The sequence below is a fragment of the Saccostrea echinata genome, unplaced genomic scaffold (genome assembly GCF_033153115.1).
Source record: "Saccostrea echinata isolate AGI-Se365-2 ecotype Australia unplaced genomic scaffold, CSIRO_AGI_Sech_v1 ptg000019l, whole genome shotgun sequence".
Classification (NCBI taxonomy): domain Eukaryota; kingdom Metazoa; phylum Mollusca; class Bivalvia; order Ostreida; family Ostreidae; genus Saccostrea; species Saccostrea echinata.
Window position 1 is genome coordinate 842217 of NW_026889768.1, and position 26805 is coordinate 869021.

The 26805-nt window shown below is 34.2% G+C and overlaps 1 protein-coding gene across 1 annotated transcript in view; it reads right to left on the bottom strand.

Annotated features, from left to right (window-relative positions):
- Positions 1 to 22212, bottom strand: part of LOC133189653 (signal transducer and activator of transcription 5A-like) — a 46991-nt gene extending 24779 nt beyond the window's left edge. Inside the window, exons 1-5 of the mRNA XM_061325054.1 lie at positions 21412 to 22212; positions 7951 to 8090; positions 3516 to 3681; positions 1475 to 1564; positions 757 to 768 (exon numbers count right to left, since the gene is read on the bottom strand). Of these exons, the coding sequence (XP_061181038.1) occupies positions 757 to 768; positions 1475 to 1564; positions 3516 to 3681; positions 7951 to 8090; positions 21412 to 21801 (798 nt within the window). The 5' untranslated portion in view covers positions 21802 to 22212. The remainder of the gene's footprint in view (positions 1 to 756; positions 769 to 1474; positions 1565 to 3515; positions 3682 to 7950; positions 8091 to 21411) is intronic.
- Positions 22213 to 26805: the final 4593 nt, after the last annotated feature.

Genomic DNA, 26805 nt, shown 5'->3' on the forward strand with positions numbered 1-26805 from the left:
TTAAATCAGTCTAAACTGTACATACTAGGAGTAAATAATTTGAAATAATTTCACAGATCAAATACTTCACAGATATTTTTAACTTGTTCAGGGCCGATTCAAAAACCCAAAGCTCACTTAAACACATAGGTACAAGTCCCAGTGCATATAGCCATTAAAGTTAGTCTGAGTCACCCTTCACTTAACTTGATGGTAATATGGACCTTCATGCTAAGTTAACCAGTTAACTTTCCATTTATTAAGTAACTGGTATATGTGCAACTCATGGTAAGTTAAAACAATTAAGCACAACACAGCATTTCTATTCCTCTGATATTAGAGTAAAAATTGACCTTCTCTGCCACTGAATCATCTCTTAAAATATAGAACAAAGCTTAATTATACAATGAATTTAAAATTTATGTCATGCAGTTGCATGTAAAATGATCTGGCAGTGTATGGCACCTAGGAGGAATAGAAACTGCATAATGCTTCGTGTTCCTTCATTGATGTGTTAGTCAATAACTTACACATAAAATTCTTATTCTAATTTAGGAATCATTATTTATTAATGAATCGATATTATTACCAAGTTAATATAGTTTGATATCTAAAGCATCTGCAATAAATTGGTCCCAAAATGACTTCAATGATCCACTCTGTATAACTTAGTCTTATTTTTGTTATGAAGAATTCTTGCCTTGGAGGTTTATAAATGCAATAAAAATTTTACAGTGGAAATGATGGATCTTTTTTAAAAATTCAAGGATAACTCACCGATGCATCAGGCTGAAATATAAAAAAATTCAAATTTTATATATCTCCAATTTGACTGATATTTCAGAGATTTAATACTAAGCATGTCTAGATGGCAACCAGCACGTGTCAAGCTTTCTTTATTTCATTGTATAAAACTCCTCACATGAACACTTCAGATTTTACATTAATTCTAATGATAAGTTATACTGTCTTATATCCCAAATCTCACACAGTGCAAGTTCTCAACCATTTCTATACTCTGTGAAATCATACATATATTTTCAGTTTATTTTCCCCCAACTTATTGAGTATACTTATATTCTTATACACTATATCATATGGCATGAATGAATTCTTTAAAATTCATACAAATATTCATAAGAGATCTACATTATCCTGTATTAGAGATCTTAAGTTATCAAGTAATAGAGATCTTAAGTTAACAAGTATTGGAGATCTTACGGTATCCGGTATTGGGGAGATTTCATAATCCTGCATAAGTGATCTGAAGTTATCTTGTATAAGAAATCTTAAGTTTTCCTGTTTTGAGAGATCTTACATGACTCTGTATAAATAGAGATCTTATGGGATCATGTACTAGAGGTCTTGATCCTGTATTAGAGATCTTATGTTCCTGTATAGATCTTACATGGCCCTGTATTTGAGATCTTTTATTTGATCCTATATTTGAGATATATCAAATTATCCTGTATTACAGATGTATCCCAGATCTTACGTTTTCATGTTGACGGACCAAAGCTTCCTCTGTTGCCAGGTTCCTCTTGATCGTACGTACGAGTTCCAGCGGACTCTGGGAGTACTGCGACTGTAACATAAACAAGACAGAAATAACAATATCAGGAAAAAGGACATGTCACAGACTTCATAGGCTAGCTCTGAATAGAAATAGAGTCAAACCTTGATACAGGAATATGTCACAAGCCAAACTGAATAGCAAAAAATGAGACAAATAGCTAAAACTTGATAAAGGATACATCATTTTGCTAATGGTCATTGACCTTTTGACCTCTTGAGCTCCAAAATCTACAGTGGTCAACTACTCCTTAGGAGAAACCAGTGTACCAAGTTTGAGGTTTGTCAAGGACAGGGTTCTCAAGATATAGAGTGGTCAATATTTTCCTACATCCAGTTTGATCCTTAACATTTGATTTTTTGACCTCAAAATCAATAGAGGTCATCAACTCCTTAAGAGAAACCAGTTTACCTAGGTCCATGTGTGTCAAGCAAAAGGTTCTCAAGATAATGAGCAGTCAGTGCCTTCCTATGTCCAGATTGACCCCTGACCTTTGATCTTGTGACCTAAAAAAATATAGGGGTCATCTACACCTTAAAGGAAATCAGAGTACCAAGTTGTTCTCTGTCTAGCAAAGGGTTCTCAAGATACTGAGCAGACGTATATATTCTTAAGCCCAATTTGACCTTGACCTTAAAATCTATTGGGGTCTCTACTCCTCAATTGAAAACAGTACACCAAGCCTAAAGTCTGTCAAAGGGTTCTCAAGATATTGAGTGGTCATTATATTCCTACGTCCAGTTTGGCCCTTGACCTTTGACTTTGTAACCTCAAATTCAATATGGGTCATCTAATCTTTAAAGGGAGCCCATGAACCAATTTTGATGTCTGTCAAGCAAATGATTCTCAAGATATTGAATGAACACAATTTTCTATATGTATCTAGAGTAGTTTGACCCTAAACCTTTGATCTAAGATAGGGATCATCTACTCTTGGGGGGGGGGGGGGGGGGTACCAGTATACCAAGTTTGATGTCTGTCAAGCAAATGGTTCTTCTCATGATATTGAGTGGACAACATTTGGTCTACCGACAGACCAATCAACATACAGATGCACCAATCCACAGGTACAAAGCAATATGCCTTCACATGAAAATTTCAACACCTTAGTAAAACTAACAATCATTTCATAAAGCATAAAGCACTTAAATCATATCCAAAACTAAATTTATCATTTCATATTCACATTTTCAAATGGCTATGTTTGAGATAAAACTATAAATAAGGAAACAGTGTTATATATAAAGCCATTTACTCGTCACGAAACACTGCCTTCTCGTTTACGGCTAGTAACACACTGGATGGGATTCTAATTAATTATTGAACAGTTCTCTCACATGATAATTTAATGCATTAACCCTTCAGCATTTATGCAAATTATCACGTGAACAAACTCTTTGACCAACTTACAGAACAAAAAAAAAAAAAACTAGACCATTATTCCTTAAATATAAACACGGAAATATTTTTCTTTGTTTGTTTATATGGGAATAAACAGTTGCAAATATGCTTACACTCGTTATACATGTATATTAATCTGCACTACCTGAAGTATGAGCAAAACTTTAATCCCATATTGTATCCCCACCCTACCCCTGGAGACCATGATTTCAACTTGAATCTACACCATTTCAGAAAGCGTTCACACAAGTTTCATCTTTTCTGACCCCTTGGATCTTTAAAAAATTTTAAATGACCCATCCTATTGCAGTCTTTTCTTGATTATCTCCCAATGAAAGAGGGCATGGCCATTTATATGAACAAATTAGAACACCCTTTTCCCAAGCATACTTTGTTTTTAGTTTGGTTGAAAGCAGCCCAGTGGTTCTGGAGAAGAAGATGAAAATGTAATAAGTTTACCACGACAGACAACAGACAAATTTCGATCACAGAAGATCACTTGGGCATTTGGCTTAGGTGGGCCAAAAAGAGCATGTCATGCTCTGTTTTATATCTAACCTACCCTAAACTGATTTGCCACTTCCTGAAACTTGAGCTTGAGTAAGAAGTACTCATTTTGCTGTGGAAGTTCTGCAGATTTGTTTTCTATTTCTTCTATGAGTTTGTTCAGAAGCTGCTCTGCAAACAGCTGGTCTCGCTGTGTAGGATTGCTCTCGTCAATCTGTCCCCTAAAAATAAGTAATAAAAACTGATTGAAATGAGATGTTATCAAATCATAAAGGAGGAAATGACCCTAAGGGAAGAACTGTTTGAAATTTTTCCATTTCATCTTTCTTAATCACACAGTAAATAAATAAAATCTAATGACATCTTTTCTCTTCAAAGCAGTTTGTGTATGACAGCTGTTGTAAAAGTATGATTGCTAATGCGTAATAATACTATAAAACAAATCAACCTCCACTGATCATTAGGGATGGCAATTTGTAACCAGTTAACCGATTACTCGGTCGGAACGATGGTAATCGGTTAAAAAATCTGTAATCGGTTAGTCGTAAAAAAAATAATAAATATGTAAAATTGAACGCAATTTTTTAAAATTCATTTAAAAATAAAGGACACCTGCGCATAAACGTTAATAATTTAGCATATCGACATACATGTATCTGTTAAGCTGAATTCAGGGGCATAGCTGCAAATACGCAAGTGCGTACACATCATTTTCAAAAAAAAAGGAAAAAAAAGGAGAGAGGGGGGGTATTCGAAGAAAAAATCTCCGTTCTGTACCATCCAACAAATATCTGTGTTTGTGTCATACTGTTTCGTTCGAATTTTATCACAATTATATAATAAAATTTGAATTCCTCTATTGAATCATTGCCAAATCCAAATAAATCATCCATTAATTTTTAATTGTTCTTTAATACACTGATTATTTTTTTTAAAGATCTTTTAAAAATTAAATTTCTAACACATCGTTGAATGCTCTGATCTACTAGTATACTAGTATGATTTATATTACGATATTTTTTGTTAATAATTAACTTTTAGTGTACGTGTTTTTGAACGTTAAAAAAGAGTATATGATACCAATATATCGGTTAAATATTAATCCTAACATCATGTACAATAAGATTTCAAGGAAGTATTAATTTTGCGTTAAAACAATAAATATTAATATAATGTCTTTTATTTTCTAAACAAAAGCTAAATGACAATATTCATATTTTGCAAGAAAATGAATGAAATATTTGGTAAAACTCGGAGCTTCTGGGCCCTCACCAGCAGGCACGTAGTATAGGGGGGCAGGGGGTGGCCTGCCCCTACTTATTTCCATACCTAACCTATTACTATTGAAAATGTTTATTGAAAGGGTGGCCCCCCCCCTTTTTGTTGTAGTATAGTTAAATCATGGCAATTTGGTAATGTATTAATAAAATTTTGATTTCTGAAAGTTGGACCCCCCCCCTTCCGTTCTCTGCGTACACTTTATTTCCATGCTGGCTAGCGCCTGGAATTGGTGGTAATTATGGTTCTCCAGATTGAGATTGCGGGCTAATTGGTCAGTTTGAGAAGTGTTTATTACTGATTAAACACCTTGTCGATACCGCGACTTTTTTGAAATTCTTTAATGACATTAATTAAATCGCCGTTGAGCACTGTGAATTGGTGTCTGTCTTTTGCAGTCATCTTTCAAATTATATTACTAAACAAACATTGTAAATTAAGAGAAATTCCTGGCTTAGTTTTGATTTTAGTGACAGTGCGGAATATATTCTGCTCTGCAAAAATATCGATGTCACAGTCTGATTTCTCGGGCATGTTCCGTAGTGTTTTTTTTTTTTTTTTTGGTCTATTGGAATTAAAATAAAACATATGTACTAGCATATGTAGTTTCCTGAACAAGGTAAACAGAATGTTTCTAACTTCTAAAGTCTTTCTTTAGTCTTCTTGTGTATATGGATAGAGTTACTTAAAAAATATATAACACATGTCAAGAAAATATGACATTGAATTTTAATACGATTAACCGGTTAATCAGTCGGAACGTCTTGCGGTTAACCGATTAGCATTTCTGTCTTCGATTGCCATCCCTACTGATCATACATATCATTTAATTGGAAAATGTTAATCATATCAAAGAATTGTTGAGAAATCAAGAATGGGAGTCACTATGGAAGTTTTTTGATTTTTCATTTGATTTATGCTTACTTATGAATTAAAACTTGTATCTTTTGACATATCATAAAACAATATTTATTGTCAACTGACATCAATTCTTAAATTCTCAGAGATGATAGTCTTTGCAGTTAAGTCAAAATAAGGCCCCTGTTGACTGTATAACAGGATATTGGGACATGATAAGCAGATTTGATTGTATACTGGATAAAAAGCTCTTACTGTAAAACAGAATGTTGGGATATGATAAGCAGATTTGACTGTATACTAGATAAAAAGCTCTAACTGTAGAACAGAATGTTGGGACATGATAAGCAGATTTGACTGTATTCTAGATAAAGAGCTCTAACTGAAGAACAGAATGTTGGGACATGATAAGCAGATTTGACTGTATACTAGATAAAAAGCTCTAACTGTAGAACAGAATATTGGGACATGATAAGCAGATTTGATTGTATACTAGATAAAGAGCTCTTACTGTAAAACAGAATGTTGGGACATGATAAGCAGATTTGACTGTATACTAGATAACAAGAGGCCCATGGGCCACATCGCTCACCTGAGCACACATTGGCTAGGAAAAAAAGCAAAAATCAGTACAGTATTGAAAAGTTTATAGGGAGGGGGGTGTTGAATTTTAAACAAACTGATGATGCTTTCATATCAATATAACAAATGGCTTTGTTGTTCTTGAGCAGCAGATTTTTTTCCCATATATTCATTTGTAAAAATTTGATCCCCCATTGTGGCCCCACCCTACCCATGGGGGCCCTCATTTGAACAAATTTCATTCTACACTACCCAAAGATGCCTCCATATCAATTTGACTAATCATGGCTTTTCTGTTCTTGACTTGGATCCTTCATTGTGGCCCCACCCTACCCCCGGGGGTTACATTTTGAGCAAATTTGAATCTTCACTACCTGAGGATGCTTCCATATAAATATGACCAATCATGGCTTTACTGTTTTTAAGAAGAAGATTTTTAGAGATATTTTCCTATATATTTCTATGTAAAACTTGGATCCTTCATTGTGGCCCCACCCTACCCCCGGGGGTTATGATTTGAGCAAATTTGAATCTTCACTACCTGAGGATGCTTCCATATAAATATGACCAATCATGGCTTTACTGTTCTTAAGAAGAAGATTTTTAACGATATTTTCCCATATATTCCTATGTAAAACTTGGATCCTTCATTGTGGCCCCACCCTACCCCCGGGGGTTACGATTTGAGCAAATTTGAATCTTCACTACCTGAGGATGCTTCCATATAAATATGAACAATCATGGCTTTACTGTTTTTAAGAAGAAGATTTTTAGAGATATTTTCCTATATATTTCTATGTAAAACTTGGATCCCCCATTGTGGCCCCACCCTACCCCCGGGGGTCATGATTTGAACAAAATTGAATCTACACTACCTGAGGATGCTTCCATATAAATATGACCAATCTTGGCTTTACTGTTCTTAAGAAGAAGATTTTTAAAGATATTTTCCTATATATTTCTATGTAAAACTTGGATCCCCCATTGTGGCCCCACCCTACCCCCAGGGGTCATGATTTGAACAAACTTGAATCTACACTACCAGAGGATGTTTCCACATAAGTTTCATCTTTCCTGGCCCAGTGGTTCTTGAGAAGAAGATTTTTAAATGATGCCATTATTTTTTCACTAATTCCTAATTATCTCCCCTTGAAAGAGGGCGTGGCCCTTCATTTGAACAAACTTGAATCCCCTTTACCCAAGGATGCTTTGTGGCAAGTTTGGTTGAATTTGGCCCAGTGGTTCTTGAGAAGAAGTTGAAAATGTGAAAAGTTTACAGACAGACAGACAGACAGACGGACAGACGGACGCCGGACAAAATGTGATCAGAAAAGCTCACTTGAGCTTTCAGCTCAGGTGAGCTAAAAAGCTCTAACTTTAAAACAGAATGTTGGACATGATAAGCAGATTTGACTGTATACTAGATAAAGAGCTCTTACTTTAAAACAGAATGTTGGGATATGATAAGCAGATTTGACTGTATTCTAGATAAAAAGCTCTAACTTTAAAACAGAATGTTGGGATATGATAAGCAGATTTGACTGTATTCTAGATAAAAAGCTCTAACTGTAGAACAGAATGTTGGGACATGATAAGCAGATTTGACTGTATACTAGATGAAAAGCTCTAACTTTAAAACAGAATGTTGGGATATGATAAGCAGATTTGACTGTATCTTTTTCAATAATGGACATGATAAGCAGATTTGACTGTATCTTTTACAATAATGGGCATGATAAGCTGATTTGACTGTATTGAAAGGTTTGTATTACCATGGCTGTTCCTCTATCCAGTCAGCAAAGTAATGCCGAACCTCAATCGGGATCTGTGAACTCTCATACAAACTCGACACATGTTTGAGGAGTTCTTGGGGCAACAACTGGGTTTTTGCCCAAATTGACATTCCTTGACTCTGAAAATATAGAATGAGAGTCATATTGAGAATTGGAATCGAGTAAACTGAATATGGGAAAAATACTTTACTGTGATTAGGAAATTAATTTCCTTAGTTTACTAAACTATGACAACAAAGTTTTAAATAATTACCCATGATTCATTTGACATAAATTCTTATAGAATACATACCTCACCCTACCCTAAGGGGCCATGATTTGCACAAACTTGAATCTGCACTACCTGGGGCTGCTTGGATATATTTTTCAGTAATCATGACCTAGCTGTCCTTGAAAAGAAGACTTTGAAATATTTCCCCCTATATATTCCAATGTAAAATTTTGATCCCCTACTGTGAACCACCCTACTCCCTAGGGATACAAATTGATTAAAAAAAAAATATGAGCATACCTGAGCACTCTTGTACATTAATATGACTGATCATGGCCCTGTTGCTACTGAAAAAGATTTTAAAAATTTTTTCCTATATATTCCCATGTAAACTTGGATCTCCTTTTGTGGCCCCACCTTACCCCAGGGGGCCATGATTTGAACAAACTTGAATCTATATTAAGTCAGAAAGCACTCACTTAAGTTTCATCTATTCTGGAGCCTATGATAAATTACATAAGCCTTTAGCTTCGAGCCTCTCATGCAAGAAATATCACATCCTCCAAGATAAGTTATTTCTTTATAGACACCAAAACAAAGATACAAATTCCTTATGGTTGAACTTCATTTTCTCATTATGTCTTGAATACCATGGATATGTCAAAGTGAGTTGGAATTTTTAAAGGTATTTTAACCACGCTATCTCATATCCTCAGATATCTCAACGTTTTTCTTGGCCCCACTGAGTTCGCGATAACAAAATTTGACGGTATTAACATTTTAAAACATTCCTTTGTTCTGTCCCCACCTGTTGTGGCCCCCCTTTTAAATATGAGTCATGCTGTTGACATCATGTGATCTCAATATAGATGCATAAACTTCAATATAGTATGTGGCAGGACTATTTTTGACAAAATGTGTAAGCAAATACACTAAAAAAAATCATGTCAGTGAAGTAATATTTCTGAATTACATCTCAAAAATTCTTCAGTCTGCGTTAAATTGCCTATTTATTCTTTATTTACATCCTAACTCTTGAAAAATTGTTTGCAAATACTTGTAACATTAAAACAAAAACAAAAACAAAGTGCAACAAAAAGGTGCTTCCTGATCTGAACAGAGTTCAACTATTGTCACATGTTCTCCAAACAGAGAATTGTTGTCATCTAGTACAAAACACTGCAGATGTCCCTATTGTGGAGTCACCTTCAAGCAAAAACTCTTAACAATTTAAAAAAATACAAAACAAATTTGTCTCCTTCAGGTTCATCCAGAAGGAAATATTACATTTATCAAAGACATGTCTTTTTTCAAACCAGAGATCTCTGACAAGACTGTAGCTCCACTGGTTTGTACTTAAAACAAAGGAAGAAAAAAGTAGCACTTTGACTTGAAACTTTGCAACAGCAATAAATAGAATAATGATCCTTGGTGTAGTCTCTTTTTTGGAAAGATTTACTGCAATCAGACTAAAACTGTTAGAGGAATTTAACAGAAATTTCTATTTTTAGAAACCATGGCAACATCTTTCATCAAAATCAAAAAACGATAAAGACAATTAATCTCTTGTGTGCTAAGTTATATAGAAATCAGACCAGAACTGTAGGAGGAGAAGCGTATTCAATGTTTTCACAGAAATTTCTATTTTTAGGCACCATGGCAACACTGTTCATTGAAATCAAAATCTAATATATAGCATTTTGTATCTTGTGTCAAGTTTTATTGAAATCAGACCAAAAATGTAGGAGGTGTAGGCTTTTGAAAGTTTTTCACCAAAATTTCTATTTTTAGTAACCATGGCAACACCATTCATCGAAATCAAAAACTGATTAAAAAAAATGTATCTTTGTGTAGTCTACTTGTGGGCCAAGTTATAATGAAATCAGACCAAAACTGTAGGAGGAGTAACCTTCTGAAAATATTTCACATAAATTTCTATTTTTAGTAATTAAGGCAACACCGTTCATGGAAATCAAAAACCAGTAAAAAGAATTAAGTATCTTAGTATAGCTAGCTAATTGTGTGTTAAGCCAGGGTTCGAAATTCACTATATACAACTCGCAAAACGCGAGTTAGAATTCCAGAATTGCGAGTTAAAAATTAGGTAACTCGCAAAAACTTGCTAGTTGATTTTTTGGCATTGAAACTGTAGCAAAATTATATAATATGACAGACGACAATGCTTTTGATTTAAATCAGTAATTTAAATAAAAGTCACTCTGTAGGTGTATTTTGTGTATTGTACAGTAGTTACTTTTTCCGTAAGTTACATGTATTTAATTGATATAAATTTAACTTTATATGAAAATTGCGAGTAGTCTTATAAAATTGCGAGTGCACTTTCTTGGTACTCGCAATTATTTGCGAGTTGTAATTTCAGGGAGTTTCTAACCCTGTTTAAGCTATACTGAAATCAGACCAAAACTATAGGAGTAGCCTTTTGAAAGTATTTCACATAAATTTCTATTTTTAGTAACCATGGCAACACTGTTCATGGAAATCAAAAACCAATAAAAAGAATTAAGTATCTTAGTATAGCCTACTTGTGTGCTAAGTTATATTGAAATCAGACCAAAACTGTAGGAGGAGTAGGTGTTTGAAAGTATTTCTTTAATTTTCTATTTTTAATAACCATTGTCAACACCACTCATGGAAACCCAAAACTGATAAAAGAATTATTATCTTAGTATAGCCTATTTGTGTGCTAAGTTATTTTGAAATCAGGCCAAAACTGTAGGAGGAGTAGGCTTTTGAAGGTATTTCACTTAAATTTCTATTTTTAGTAACCATGGCAACACTGTTCAAGGAAATCAAAACCCAATAAATAGAATTATGTATCTTAGTATAGTCTACTTGTGTCCCAAGTTATATTGAATTCAGACCAAAACTGTAGGAGGAATAGCATTTTGAAAAATTGTATACAGACAGACTAAGACAGACAGACAGATGACTTACACCTTACTATCACAGCTCTTTTGGTCTCTGACCAGAAGAGCTAAAAACAAAACACAAAAAAAAAAAAGAGGAAGTTGAGAAATTAAGAAATGATGTGTTAAACTGTAACAGGAAACATCACTGATGAGCATCTTACACATCACAGAAAAAAAGTATAGATTTGAAATCTGATTGCAAACATGATAAACAGGACTCTCATCCGACAGACCTATTGACACATTTGATTTGGGGGACTTAAAGCTCTTATTGGATCAAACTGAGGGAATTTTAAAAGGAGGAAAAGCACTTAGGTTTTATTTGGTTGGGATGTGCCACTTGAACAGCATAACTACATGGTATCTGCAACAAAATTACCAGAATATTAACAGTTTTAATAGTTATATTTTTAGCAGTTTCAATGTATAACAAGTACCGGTAAATTCAAAGAATTTTGGTTCCTCACTTTTGATGTCTTATTCGTTCGGATGCAGTTATTTATGGCATATTGTAACTGACTTGTCTCTAGCACTTTGAGGTTAAGTCTCGGGGTCAAAAACCATAGTACCTGGTACATTCAGAAAGGTCTTGTAACAGGTAATGCAAATGTGAAAGATGAATGCCCTATCTTCTCTCATTCAAAAGTTATCACCAATGTTACATATTTTATAAAGTTGGTCAAACTTCAAAGTGAAAAAAATCATAGTATATTTGAAAAGGTTCTGTCATAGGTAATACATATCTTAAATATGAAAGCCCTATCTTTTCTCATTCAAAAGTTATGACCAAAAGTTTTTTGTGACAGACAGACTGACAGACACACAGACAGATAGAATGCCAGGCCAATGAGATTTAAAGTCCCTTACTATAGCAAAAGCAGGGGACAACTAAATTAAGTGTAAGACATCCAGTTAGAGAAATTCATAATTGAATTCCTTTAATCTCCATATTTCACTTTAAACTTTCATTTGCTTTCAATAGAGTATACCATGAAAACTGGCAAATTTATCAAGTACTTAGTAGCATGATTCTTTTATGCTAAATACTTTAAATAATACTGCTCCTAAATTACATCAAAACTTAAAAAAGACATTTCAGTATTTCTCTGTATAATGACATCTGTTGCCTCAGCTTGCATGTCTATAGTTTATGAGGAGAAGAAAAAAATTGAATAAGATCTCTGTTTATCAATAATATGCTGCAGGAAGTAGCACTCAAAAGAATTTCCTATGTAACCACCCGCTAGTTAAAAACTATAAATGTTTAAACACGAAATAGAGAAAGTTCAAGAGTCCATTTTTTTTCTAGGAAAAGCTACAATATCCTCAAGTAGTAAAAACTAACACAATAGTTTATTCTTTGATACTGCGTGACTTTCTATTCCTGTGACAGAGTAGTCATCTCATGTATCCTGTTCCCTCTAGGATTATGCACAGTGTTCGACCTTAACGCCTGTCCATCGGCCTGAAACCCAACAAATATTCATGAGGACCAATGAATTAAAAATTTTTTCTTTCCATTGTGCCAGTAAAATAAAGTCAGGTTTGGTTTAAAAAACCAAGAACTTCACCAGTAATACCCCAGGTAAAAAGTAAAACTAAAAAGAAATAAATGAGATGACTTCCGATTTCTTTAAAAAATTTGTTTGAAAGTACCTATCTATATCAGACTATAAGACTGTGGGTCAATTAATTAATATTTTCAGTATTCAGCTGTTTTATGTAAGAAATCCAAACCCATACCATTGCTGTTGTTGGGACAATATGAAATATATTTAATACGTATGAACATTAATGTGAATTCACTTTTACTATAAACATTGTATATTTTCAACCAGAAAAAAAATATCTGCCAATGGAGGTGTTGACACTACATTTATACAAAGGCCAAATTCCACATTGAATTTTCATCCAACACATCTCACAGTCTTTGTAAAATTAAACTTTTGTCATCTATTACGTCTCTTGCTTTTTCTTAACTTCAATTTAGTAAATTTAAAAAGATTAAAAAAGAACAATTTAATTTTAAAAAAAAGGAAATATTAACAAAGACAACAAGTCTCAACTCAATATTTACACTTGGAAAAGCAAAATACTGTATGTTATATTTTATTATCCCCTCGTTCAGTTTTATTTCTGTCATTGGAATATGAGAGGATCACAAAATAAATGACTAAAATAAAAATATATATATATATACACAAGGACAAACAAAATTTAAAGTTAAGAGAATTCGATTTAGAGTTAGTCTTTTTTCAGCTGTCAGTTTTCCATGATAATGCCACCCCCCTCCCCCAGCCCTTTTCAAAATCGATCCTATAAAAGAGCCTGACATCATTTCAACTAACTCCAAGTAGAATTTAAAAATTCCATATTCTCATTACATTTGGCTAGGATTTCTGCAAATGTAAACAAGTAGATGGCATGAACTGCTTAATGAGTTTGTATCATTTAATCATATAATAAATCAATAACTGCTGTTTTTTGGGTCAATACGTTGATTTAGCCACTTGAGGAGTACAATATTCACCAAGCCCGATGATTTAGCCACCTTAGGAGTACAATATTCATAGTAACCTCAAAAACAGCAATGATTGTATAATATTGCATTGTGCTATTGTCCAAAAAATTGTAATTGTATTATCTACATAAATGTAAATTTACATGTAGAACAAAAGACAACAGAGATCTTCCTTAATTATGATCTGCAATCAGCAATGTATACCAATATGGCAATATCCCTGAATTACAAAGTTTTAACTGCATAAATCAACATGATACCATACAGCAAAATTCAGAAAACTAATTTGCACTTGTAAAGATCATGTGACCTGCACCCAGTGCTGTGATGACTGTTATTGTCCTATGTTGACTTGCATCCCCCTAGCTACTTACACTACATAAATTAAACTAAACAGATATAATATTTCTATTGATATTAACCTACAAACTCTTACTTTTCTTCAGTTATTGCTTAAATGGGTTAATTAAAAGATGTTTAAATGGACATAAAAATAAATTGGATTGCAACTTATGCTTTATTTTTCTGAATCAGTGAATTACATTTTTTATATTAAATGGTTGACTGCCTTGTTTTTAAGAAAGTGATTGATGCTTCAAAATAGACTTACTGAATACTGATGCTACATATCAAAATTACCTTCATACTATAAAGAAACCTGAACTTTTTAAGGCTATTTAAATGGTTGGCATATTTTACTTATAAATAAAAAAAAATGATGTTGTGTGCTGCTATATATTACAGATACTTGAAATATCCCCTGGGACATGAAAAATTTTACATATTGATTTACGATTTTGGTTGATCACAGAAAGATAGAATTCTGAACATCATAGAAAGTTTACAATTTCTCAATATTCTAGAAATTTGATATTTACAACCAAAATAGATCACAATCAAAATATATATAAATCCAGACATTAATTTTTTTGTTTGTATCATCTGTCCTTAATAAACAATGAGAAACAAAAGAAATTGTAGAAAACCTAGCTTTCTTGAATTTGTTAAGAATTCGGGTAAATTGTTTTTAAAATACCAGAAAAATTTAAAACAATTATGCAGATTTACTGGTTTTTCCACTTGATAAATATATAATATTTTTCAGCATGTCCCATTTGTGAATATAATTATAGCAGTCTGCACATTGATCACAGAACTGTAAACAATTACTATGCTTACTTTTCTTTAGGAGATCAAGCATTTCACAACGGTTTTCCTGTACAATAATAATCAAAATGTTATCCCTTTTATATTACCTTGCCAAGGACCCATACTAAATTTTGAACAAAGAATCCCCATTGTAAAACTGAAGAGGGGGTGGGGTGGGGGTACTTTAAAGGCCATAAAATATTTTAAGAAGACAAATCAATTCACTAATATCAATCTCGAATAAAAGTCTTGCAGAGCCTTTGTGTGTGGGAAGAAATAATAAAATGCACAAATATTAACATGTTTCATGCTGACTTAGATTGATTACGTGTTAATATTTGCAAATTTTAAAAATATCCTCTACATGCCACAGAATGACAAAGACATGTTTATGGTATGTTATGATTGCATCTTAACTGCATGCAACAGACAAGGCCATGTAATTATTTTTCATTTTCTGAAAAAAGTGGCATACATTAAAGAGGAAGTCTACAGGTTATAAGTAAGGAGCAGTGATTACAAGAATATATTGAAATTATATTTAAATCACTGATTTTCAGCAATAGGTATAATAACATATACATAATTATATGAAATCCCCATACATGTCAGGTGCGGATCCAGGAATTTTTTCCGGGGGGGGGGGGGGGGGGTTCCATCCCAGTCAAAAAAAAATTCCAACCCAAAAATTTCTTGACAAGCAAAAAAAAAGTCCTTTTTCATTTGCTTCAGTATGTACAGGTAACTCTTGATGGCTTGAACTTCGATCTCTCGAAGTTCTTGATCGCTCGAAGTGAGTCTCCGGTCCCGAATTTTTCCCCTATATAACTAAGCAAATTTACTCTTGATTTCTCGAACTCTTAATCTCTCGAAACCCTTGATCCCTCGAAGTCAAAATGCAGTCCCACTATGCATATTCTATTAGAATTTACCCTCGATACCTCGAAGTGGCTATGTGTATACAAGGTTATATAATTAGCACCTTTACCTGGAGATTTAAATGGCTCCAGGCAGAAGACGCGGGTCTCGAGAAACGGGATGTTTATTCAGGTGACACTTATGCTGCAAGGTGATAACCGATTTATAATTAATCATATTTTGCCTATATGCTATTAAAATGATTATCATCGACTGTCTTACGATAATTTAGAGACGCAGTGTCAGTGAAAAGTAGTAATTGATTAAAAGACGAAACACTAATTTAATTTTCATTTCGAGTCAGTGTCAAAGTAAACAATAATAGGGGTATTGGTTAGTTTATATGTACCAAAGTTTGGCATTATTAATACTAGTCATATCATACTTTGAATAGAGGGGGCCCAGGGGGCGAAGCCCCCGGAAGCTCCTGGGTTTTCGTGTATTTTAAGAGTAAAACCAGGCACAAAAATAGTGGTATTGGTTTGTTACATGTATATACCAAAGTATGGCATTATTGATATTAGTCATATCATACTTTGAAAATTTTAGGGGGGGCGTGTGCCCCCCACGCCCCCCCTTAAATCCGCCAGTGGTAGTATGATGTCCATATTACAAAGATTAAATAAATATACATGAAATGACGATATACATTGTTGCTTTACTCAGTTTAATGAAAAATTCATCTAAATTACGAAAAAATATCGTTGTTTTATAAAAACCACGTGTAAAAGGTTAGCACTGCGTGAAAATCATTACATCCAGTAAGACTAATTTTAAAACTTGTCAACAAACCGGGAAAATTCCAGACTCTTGATCTCTCGAACTCTTGATCTCTCGAAGTTTTTCCTCGGTCCCGCGGACATCGAGGTATCAAGAGTTACCTGTACCTTTAATAACTCTGCAAATTCCAGGGGTTCCGGAACCCCCCTCCCTGACCCCCCCTCTAAATCTGTGTATGCATGTACCTGAAAGTGTTTACCAGCTCATACATACTATATGTATGTGAAGTTGCACAACTATTTTGGGTACAGTTTTGATTAACCTATTCTGCAAATTACCGTGTCTTCCAATGTATCTATCTCCTACACAGAAATTTTGTTTCCCTCTCATACACCTCTGCAAATGGTGGTCTCATGTCAAGATTTTTTGAAAGATTAAAAAAATGATATTCAAAGGATTCTTCCAAGTTAAAGCAATAGCTCTACACACGCTGAGTATATTCTAGCTACCTTACAAGACAAGTATTAAAACAAGAGGACCATGGGCCACAATACTCACCTGAGTAACTTTGGCCCTGTTGTTCTACACAAGATTTCCCCCCCTTGTAATACTTATTGTGGCCCCATCCTACCCCTTGGGGTCATGATTTGGACAATTTAGAATCTACACTACTTCAGGAAGCTTCCATATAAGTTTCAGCTTTTCTGGCCTCATGGTTCTTGAGAAGAAAATTTTTAAAGATTTTTCCTATATATTTCAATGTAAAAATTTGATTCCCTAATGTGCCACCCACTCTTCCCCAGGGGGCTATAATTTGAACAAATTAGAATCTAGTGCACTACACTACCTCAGGAAGCTTCCATATAAGTTTCATTTTTCTGGCCCTGTGGTTCTTGAGAGGAAGATTTTTAAAGAATTTTTCCTAAACATAAAACTTTGATATGAACAATTTAGAATCTACTTCACCCCAGGAAGCTTTCACATAAGTTTCAGCTTTTCTGGCCCCGTGCTTTTTGAGCATTGTTGAGAAGAAGATTTTTTAATGAGCCCACCTTATTTTTTTCTTTTCTTGATTATCTCCCCTTGTAAGGAGGCTTGGCCCTTCGTTTTAATAATTTAAACTCCCCTTCACCCAAGGATGCTTTGTTCCAACTTTGGTTAAAGTTGGTCCAGTGGTTCTTGAGAAGAAGTTGAAAATGTGAACATTTAACAGACGGACGGAGAACGGACAATGGGTGATCAGAAAAGCTCACTTGAGCTTTCAGCTCAGGTGTGTTAACAATTTTTAAAATTATAATGACTTATAATAAATTTATTATATTGCACTAGTCATAGTGATATTAGCCAATGACAGAGGTGAATGTAAGAGCCACTGGTAGAGAGTGCCAATGTATGTATATTGCCAAAACTCCCAAAACTAGATGGTTATTTTAATATAATGAAAGTGGCACAGAATTTAAATATCACCTTTTAAAGTTATTTGGTTAGATATATTTTGTACTGCGTAAAATATTAGCCTAATTGCTTTGAAATCACCTGCCAGGTAAAGGGTACTGAAGAGTGGATAAGAGTAGGGAATTTAATTTTCCCTAGATATCGTGATCAGATTGTACATCCATCATTCACGCTATTACCAGTATAATGTCCAACCTACTTAAACAGGTCTGGTCTTGGAAGATAAACAGATAATTAAACATCACACAGTGAACCATCTTTGCTAGCCAAGAGTAGCAATCCGCTCTTCTTCTCTTTTCACCCTTGGCAGATTGAGTCAACTTTTGTTGAATGCAGAATTATGCATTTCAAAGGTTCCAGCCAGAGTTGGCACCACCAATTAAAACTTGTCTAACCTCGTGTAGCAAAAGAATGTGAACAAAAAATTTTGAAGAGAGAGGAGGAGCAAATAATGTTACCCTTGGCTACCGAAGATGACAGTAAACATGGTGAATATTCTCCATGTCCGTTTGATCACTCAGATAACTTCATTTATAGACATACATGTATATATTCCCATGACAAAATTAAAATAAAACATGTAATGTTACAAATTTTTTTCATCACAAAAATTTGTAAAATCACTACAATGTCAACATGTATTAATACAGATATGAAAATATCACAGCTAGTTCCTTGAACAAATATGACCTGAGAGCCTTTCTTAGATAACAGGGAGGAAATGCAATTGACCAGACTAAGATTCAAATCTGATTCCAAGCCAACTGAACTCTAAACAAGTGCTCTCCCAGTGAGCTACCTGTCCACTGCCGAATGAATCTGCCTGTCAACCATATTACTCCCAGGCCCTCCTTAAACATCTTTGACCGGAAAGATCAATTAACTATCAGGATATAATTGCAGAATTATAAAGTGTATATGATGTGATGTGTTTCCTTTGCATTTGAAAAAATGTTAAATAAATTTTAAAGCTACATGGCATATTTTTGATAAGTTCAGATAACTAAAAGTAATAAGATCTTTTTATTTGTTTTATTACTTTATATAAAGATAGGACTTTTCTGTAAATTTCACAATTATATCAATCGCATTCAAAAGACATAAAAAATTTAACACATTAACCAATTTATTTACTGACTCCACAAAAATAATAAAGATTTGAATAACTTCACCTTAATTTGATCGTGTGACACTACCAGTATAATTTACATTATTCAATAATACAACAATGAGAACAAGCAGATCAGCGAACACAAGCAATTTAACAGATTTAGACAGAAGAGCAAGGAAGAGATAGGCAAATATGGACATGATGGAAGAACAAAGAGAAAATTTCAAAATTGGTGAAAATTTTAATTTTAACATATATAACATATATCATGTATATCTATACTCAATTTCGTATTTTTTTAAGCTTAAAAATGCCATATAGAGCTTTAAGATTTTCAGCTTTGTCAAATTCACATTCAGACACTAGTAATCTACGCTCAAGTCGCTTTAAAAATTAATTTATGTTAAAAACCTTCTCTTATTATAAATAGCTCATGCCAAAAATTAGCAGCTGCTAGTATGACCTTTATACCTTTATGTCTGCTTCAGGTAACACTCATTCTAAATTAATATCATAGAACATATATTTCTTTCCAAAAAATGTCTCCAACCAAAAAAAAAGCTGTCATCCAGCACAGCATTAACACAATGAGGCCACGTATTAAATAGTACATAAATTTCTGTAATTTATACAGTCACAGACTTAATCAGACAAATATGTCAATATCCCCATTACTCTTCCCTCTTGTTACAGTGTATACGAGTGAATGAAAAAAATTAACACTTCTAATTAACATAACACAAATTTACAATCTGATGACTGAAGTAAATTTGCTTTTAAATACATGTATTCATTTGAACTTGTGAAACAATAACTTAACATTTCTTATGCAAGAGAATCTTTCCTGATCACTGTTTAGATGACAATATGAGCAAACAATGCATCACAGGTAACATCTGACGGTATCATTTTTTTGTCACACCAATTTAAAATGTTCAATTCACCAGATTTTATTGAAAAAATATCGAACAAAAGTTAGTGAAGTAAAAATGACTATAGATTTTATCTTCATTTACATTTAAGGACCAAACATCAATAAGTTAACAATTATAGGGCTATAAAAGAACTGTAGCTGAATAATTTACAAGGAGATTCTACTCAACCACCATTAGATCATCAATTTTCAAAAAATCATTTTGTATTCAAAAGCATGTGGTTCATGAGTACTGCATGTATCCTTTTTAGATGTTATCTGAATAATATTTCTTCAAGTTTGTATCACTTCCTATCATACTAGGTTTTAAATGTTAAATTTCTGGTCAAATTTATTCACAATACTGCTTAAGAGGCATAGCATCTACATAGCTGGGCTGCTTAAGATCATAGAGTCTACATAGCTGCTATGATCTTGAATGAAAAGCTAGCCTAGCCATAACAAGTGTTAATTCATACAGATGTTCAATACGACCTAGATATCTAGCCTATCAGCTATGGCAAAGGCTATCTGCTAGGATCTTGAACACAGCCCTATATTGTTCTGGCCTTGACCTATCTTCTTTGACCTTGATAATAAGGTCACCTCTGGGTTTACTTTGGGGGTTAAGAGGCACCAGAAACAGAATATCCTTTTCACCTAGTACTTAATTACTGACAAACAAACAAGCAAAACAACTCATTCATTTTCAAGATATTTACCAACATCACAGACTAATAATTCTTATTACAATGTACTTGAACTTTGATTTTTGTTACTTAACTTCAAAGTTTCATACTCCAAAAAAAAAATAATTTACTGGTAACTTAATTGTTTTAAACATACTTTGAAAGCAGATCTGTAGAAATCTTAAATTTATGTTTGAAGGATCAGTTTTCAGAAAATTGTAAACAAGAAAGTTTACAACAATAACAGCGTACTTTGAAGAAAGAGAACAAGACAGGAAACTCCTCAATAGCTGTGTCACCTTCAGTCGTGACATTTCCAAATGTTATTAATAAATCAACGTCACTTGTACACAGATGTCCTTACAGCCTAATTTAGTATTAAGTTTATTTCCAGTATTATCGACAAAGTTTTCTTCCCAGTCAAACAAATGATATTATAATGATAAAACCAAAACATGTCATGAAGTCTAAAATATAGACATGCAAGAACTATTTAATCCAACACAAGCAATTAAGAGGCTGATTCCTTTGCCCAATTCCCAAGAGATACAGATAACACCTGCTTGATCAGAGATGCTCTACCAGTTATCTCCTCACACTTAACTATAAAAAAAAATACTTAAACGATGAATTGACACCCACCACAACATTTTATAGGAAAATTTTTTTTTAAAAGTTGGAACAAAAAACAAAAATAATTTACATTATTTTTTTTTTCAAAGTGCAAACTTACATTAAGTCTACTGTAGTGTACGTAAATTACAAAGTATATTAACTAAATATGAAATCATTATATTCACCAAAGAAAATGCTGTCACCCTACCTTTCTTGGTCTTTGCATTCCAAGTGCACATGACAGAGGACTTTGCATAGAATTGTTATTATAAACAGGATAAGAGGAATAGCCAGGGGGGCTGCCACCACAGTGGGGGGACATTTTGGAGCATGAGCTCTGGGTATCTGAGTAAAAGTTAGATGAACTGTCCTGCCTCATGCAATCCATACGAAGATTATGCCCATTATAGCGATTCTGTCTGCAACTGTCTGAGAAATGGTCTGGTCTCATGGCCTGCCTACTGTAGCCATTAGATGGATAGTGAGTGTCCGGTTCTACCTTGACCTGGCTATATAACATTTCACACACTGGCTGTCCATTACTGTACATGCTAGTAGAGCAAGGAGGAGATTGAAGAGTAGTAAAACTACCCTCCATAGTTCAAACAATAACACCAAAACTAAATCACTACAAATTATGTCCTTATCATATGAAAACAATGCAACAGCAGTAAACACTGCAACTGCTTGGAAATTCCTCGATACCACGTTTATGCAATATCAAAATACAGGAAACATTTGTTTCCTGGGATGCTTCAATATAACACTTGAACCAGTTTCTAAACAATGCCTTGTTAGATCTTCCGTTCCATAAAATAGAGTTTCCTATGGAGGTGTTTCTATACTAGTGATTGATTGAGGCTTCAAACCCTCATAGACCTTGATCGTCACAGACCACAGTGTCAACTGCACGCTTTATCGTCATATCACTGTAATGAAGAAAGACTAAAGGTGTCGTCCCTTAATACTAAACTATCTAAACCATGTCAAGATAATAGGGGGATTCCTATATTATAATATCTGCCTATGGCTCATTGCTCAGATGAGCACATGATATGTTATTTTAACAAGTTCCCACCCACTTTGCAAACGCACATCCTGTAAAATTACTCGGAAAAACTAAAACCCCCTGGATCAATATGTCATCAATGTATACAAGGTTTGTTATGTTTGTTTATTCGTGTAGACCTAGATTCTACAATTTTTATCTTTCATACGAACTACCACTTACAACAATTGCAGAACAGTTGACGTCTGGTCAGAAGATGCCTAGGATGAAGTTGAAATATGTTGACCTTATTTCAATTAAACTTCCACGATTGTAATTGTAAAACGACAATCCTTTCAATTTCCAAGAATCAGCTGCCTCGATCCATTTCTTGGAAATGAGCACCCATGCTGGTGGAGTGTTTCGCACACTAACACATTCAGCCCCGGATCTTTTATAGCATCATGAACTTACACAGAATATTTTAACATGTGTAAGAGGATATATGATACGCAATGTTATAGTAAACTCATCTATCATTCAATTCTATGAAAGTACAATAAAAATGAAGCCAAAAGGCACATGTAAAAGTGATCTAAATTTCTGTACGCACTATTCCAAGAGAATTCTGTTTGTATCTAAACTGTATTTCAGCTTTACACATTCACAAATAACACTAAAAATAAATAGTAATAGGCTACTGATAATTTAGATTAAGTTCAGAAAATATTATCTGATTTCTTCTGGATAAATTCACGTTTTTTGTCCGTTTGATTCGGAGTGAAATTGTCTGTGAACGAAATAACTATGCCCTATGGTGCAGCAATTTACCCAATTATGCCGATTATGTATGGTAAATAAAATAAAACAAGCATCAAAACTCAACAAACTATTAAATGCAGGTAATTAACATAAAATACATGAAAACATGTTACAAATAAAAACACTTAAAAAAAACAACTGGATTCGATAGGAATGTGACTAAAATATAAAAAAAAAATACCTTGGTTACTTTCATTTTGAAAGAAGCGGGTGTGACTAATTGCAAACACTAAACATAGAGCCGCCGTGTTTATTCTTTGAACAAAGAATTTCAGAAAAGAAGAATTGGGTATTAAACTCTTTTTATTATTAAATTAAATAACAGGTCATTATGAATGCAAATGAACAAATACAAGCACCCTAATAGAACAAAAGCACCTGACGAACGGTTGCTGTACCCCCCCCCCTTTTCTGAGAAACCGGTGTCTGTGGATAGAATTTTTATATACCGTATAGGGGCAATCTCTAAAGCTAACAAAAAAGGAAAATGATGTCAAATAACGAAGTATTGGTATGACAGGCTAGGAATTCATGTATATTTGCTAAGTTACCGTGTCAAAAAAAAATCTCAGAACGGGGGGGGGGGGGGGGGGGAGGTTACACCAACCGTTGTTTGTGGTGGACCCTTAACCACTGTTAACGAACAGTACATTGAACCAACGTTGGTCCAGTGTTAGCACTTGTATTTCTTTGTTTGTTTGTTTGTTTGTTTGTTATTCATTTTTATTTATTTTGTTTGTTTTTGTTTTGTCCAGTGTTGGCCCATGCAACAGTCATGCTAGAACTGAAGAACGATGTGCATGTAAGTTCGGAGCATTTCATTGGGCCATCGTTGACCCAGAAAGAGAAAATGGAATGTTTAAGGCTTTTAATGTATATGCGTGATTTATAGAATCTTATGCTATGTATAAACTTACTTATAATGAAAAGGTGTAGATCTAACAAGTTATTAAAAAAATTATTTCAACCAATCCGCATGTATTTTTACATGTACTAGAAGTCTGTTTAAGTTATCATTAAGGAATTCATTTTTGAGGAGATTTAAATAGCGATATGGTATTTTTAACATAATAGAGGAACTGATGGAGAGGAAAAAATCCTATATGCCATAAGACCATTTAAAAGAGTCCCGTAAAGGGACTTAATTATTTACATGTGTGAGAGACAGCAATCACACGGACATGCAGGAATTGAAAAAGGAGTGGGTGATCATTCAAATGTGATATGATGGATTTTTAGAGGAGTTTGGGCTTGATTATAGTGATGTGGAATATACATGTACTTGAAAAAAACACTGATCTATCTTCATTTTCCCTCTGTCGATTGTGAAAAAAGATAATTTATTGAAAGTAAACTGAAAAGTATTAAACATTGAATTTCTACCAGGAACAAGTTGATTTACCAAGATTGATTAAATTTAATGTGTTGTAATCATGGAAATAGTAAAAAATACAGGGATTGATTATGTTGAACTAGTATATAATTGATGTAGTCTCGCTTTCCCCAGAAACGTGCAAAGTCTCGAGAACGAGAGTCTGGGGAATTGATAGTTAGCCCTACGAATACACAAATATATATTACGATATATTAGCCCAACATTGCGCCTCTAAAAACAGCAGAGGTGGGATCAGGTGCCATGGAAAAGTAACCATTCCCTGTGCGCTGTGTGCTCCTTGTCATGATCAGGAAAAACAGAAAAATCCTAAAGAATCCAGTGAGAAAATTGTATAAAAAATCGTCAGTCAAAATTCAACTTGCGATAGATTTGTATTTGCTGACAAGGTCATTGTATCGACCATAGAATTTGCAAAAATGTTGACTTTAATCGAGACTTTTGATATTCTTGTTTCATCAATTAGTTTACTAGTTATCAGGTCTTTCCACAGAAAGGTGGAAAGACCTATTGATATTCTTCTGTTTCTTATTATGTCTTTCTATTTGTCAATAGCTTGCCCTGTTTTACAAATTGTTCCTAGCAGGGATCGACATTAACGGTTGTCCGATTGCCCGGGACAAGTAAATTCTCAGTTCGGGCAAGTGAATCTTGCGACGTACTTGTCCGATCGGGCAAGTGATTTTTTCCTCATAGAAATGTACATATTTATTTAGTTTACATTAATTTATATAAAAGACAATAAATTGAAGACTTGATTTCCGCCAGGTACCTGACTGACATTGTTTTTGTATTCGGAATTCCTTGTCAGCATTTCTGGATTATACCTTTCATTTGAAAATCGGATTCGTTATTCCGTTCTTTTCCCCTGGTAAATATGCTGTTCGTCTAACATTTTTGTTAACTTCTTATTTGGAAATTAGATTATTTATTCACTTACAGAATATAAGTACAGTTTAACACGATGTATCCTGATCAAGGTAAAGATCGATGTGTGTTACGTAGCAACTATCTTTCTTCAGCGTTGTTTCACAGTTATCTCAGAAAATCACGATTCACAAAAGAATCCTACCGAAAATAATTTTTACAAATATGAATTTTATTAAAACGGAGGGTTATTGCTATATGGCAGTATGTGCTAACAGGTTAAATTTACAAGGACAGTGGTATACATTTATGTACAAACGCAGCATCGAAATTTTTTCAGGTACCTCACCTTACGAAATTGACGGTAGTGTATTTGGTCACATTTTTTCGTCATAATATTTACAGTAATAAAAAAATTTCTTCTGAAGTTCTTTCCTTATTTTGGGCAACCAAGTTTTGCGTTCGGACAAGTCAAAGTTTGAGATCACTTGCCCGAAGGGCAAGTAAATCTGAAAGTTAATGTCTATCCCTGCCTAGGTAGAGCATGCTCTTGCGTATGGAATCACCTGGGAGACAGACATAAACTCAATATGCAGGTGATAATGCTATATTGCTACATACGTTTATAAGGGAAGTTGACAATAGAAATAAAGTTTGCAGTCATCACGTTTATCATAAAGTTTTGTTGTTAGGTTACCATTAAGTGAGTCTGAAAATATTAAGATTTCAAAGGCGGATCCAGGGCCGGCGCGCCGGGCGCAGCCCCCCCCCCCCCCCCCGTTTGAATTTTTTGTATGTAGAACTTATATGTCCATTATCCTAAAATCAAGGAAAAAACATTTCTTATTTGTAAGAATTCGTCAGCTTCCGAGGGCTTCCCCCATACCCCCACCAGGGCTTTGCCCTAGACCAACTGGGGGGGGGGGCTTCAATCCAGCCCCCAGACCCCCTGCCTTCTACTGCGCCCCCCCTCCCCGTTATGAAATTCCTGGATCCGCCACTGGATTTCATGAATTTGTAAGTGCCAGGAGTTTTTACACAACTAAGGACGGACCTAGGAATTTCTGTCTTGGGGGAGGGGGGTCTGGGACCTCTTTGAGACCAAAAGTGGGTCTAGGGCGAAGCCCTGGTGGGGATGCAGAGGGCAAAGAAGCTCATGAATTTTAAATATATTTAGATGTAAAATTGAGTTAACCTTATAATTAGCTTCCACTAGCAGAGTCAAAGGCGGCACCCCCCCCCCCCTCCTCCTGCCACACATTTTAAATAGTATCAATAATCCAAGTATACAAAATTTCTCATCAGAATTTTTTTGGTTGCTGTCATTATTTGCTCGTCATTGAACCCTTCTAGATGTATTTATATTTCCTGGGTTTGAGCTCCCTTCAGTTTCATGGTTTGTGAAAACGCATATGGCCTCTCTATATGTCTTTCTTGTTCTTGTAAGAATCGATATGTTTGAAAACTATTTTGAGGATATTTCAGCCAAACGAAAGATAAAAGAGTAAAAAGATTTTTGAGTCAGAAAGACT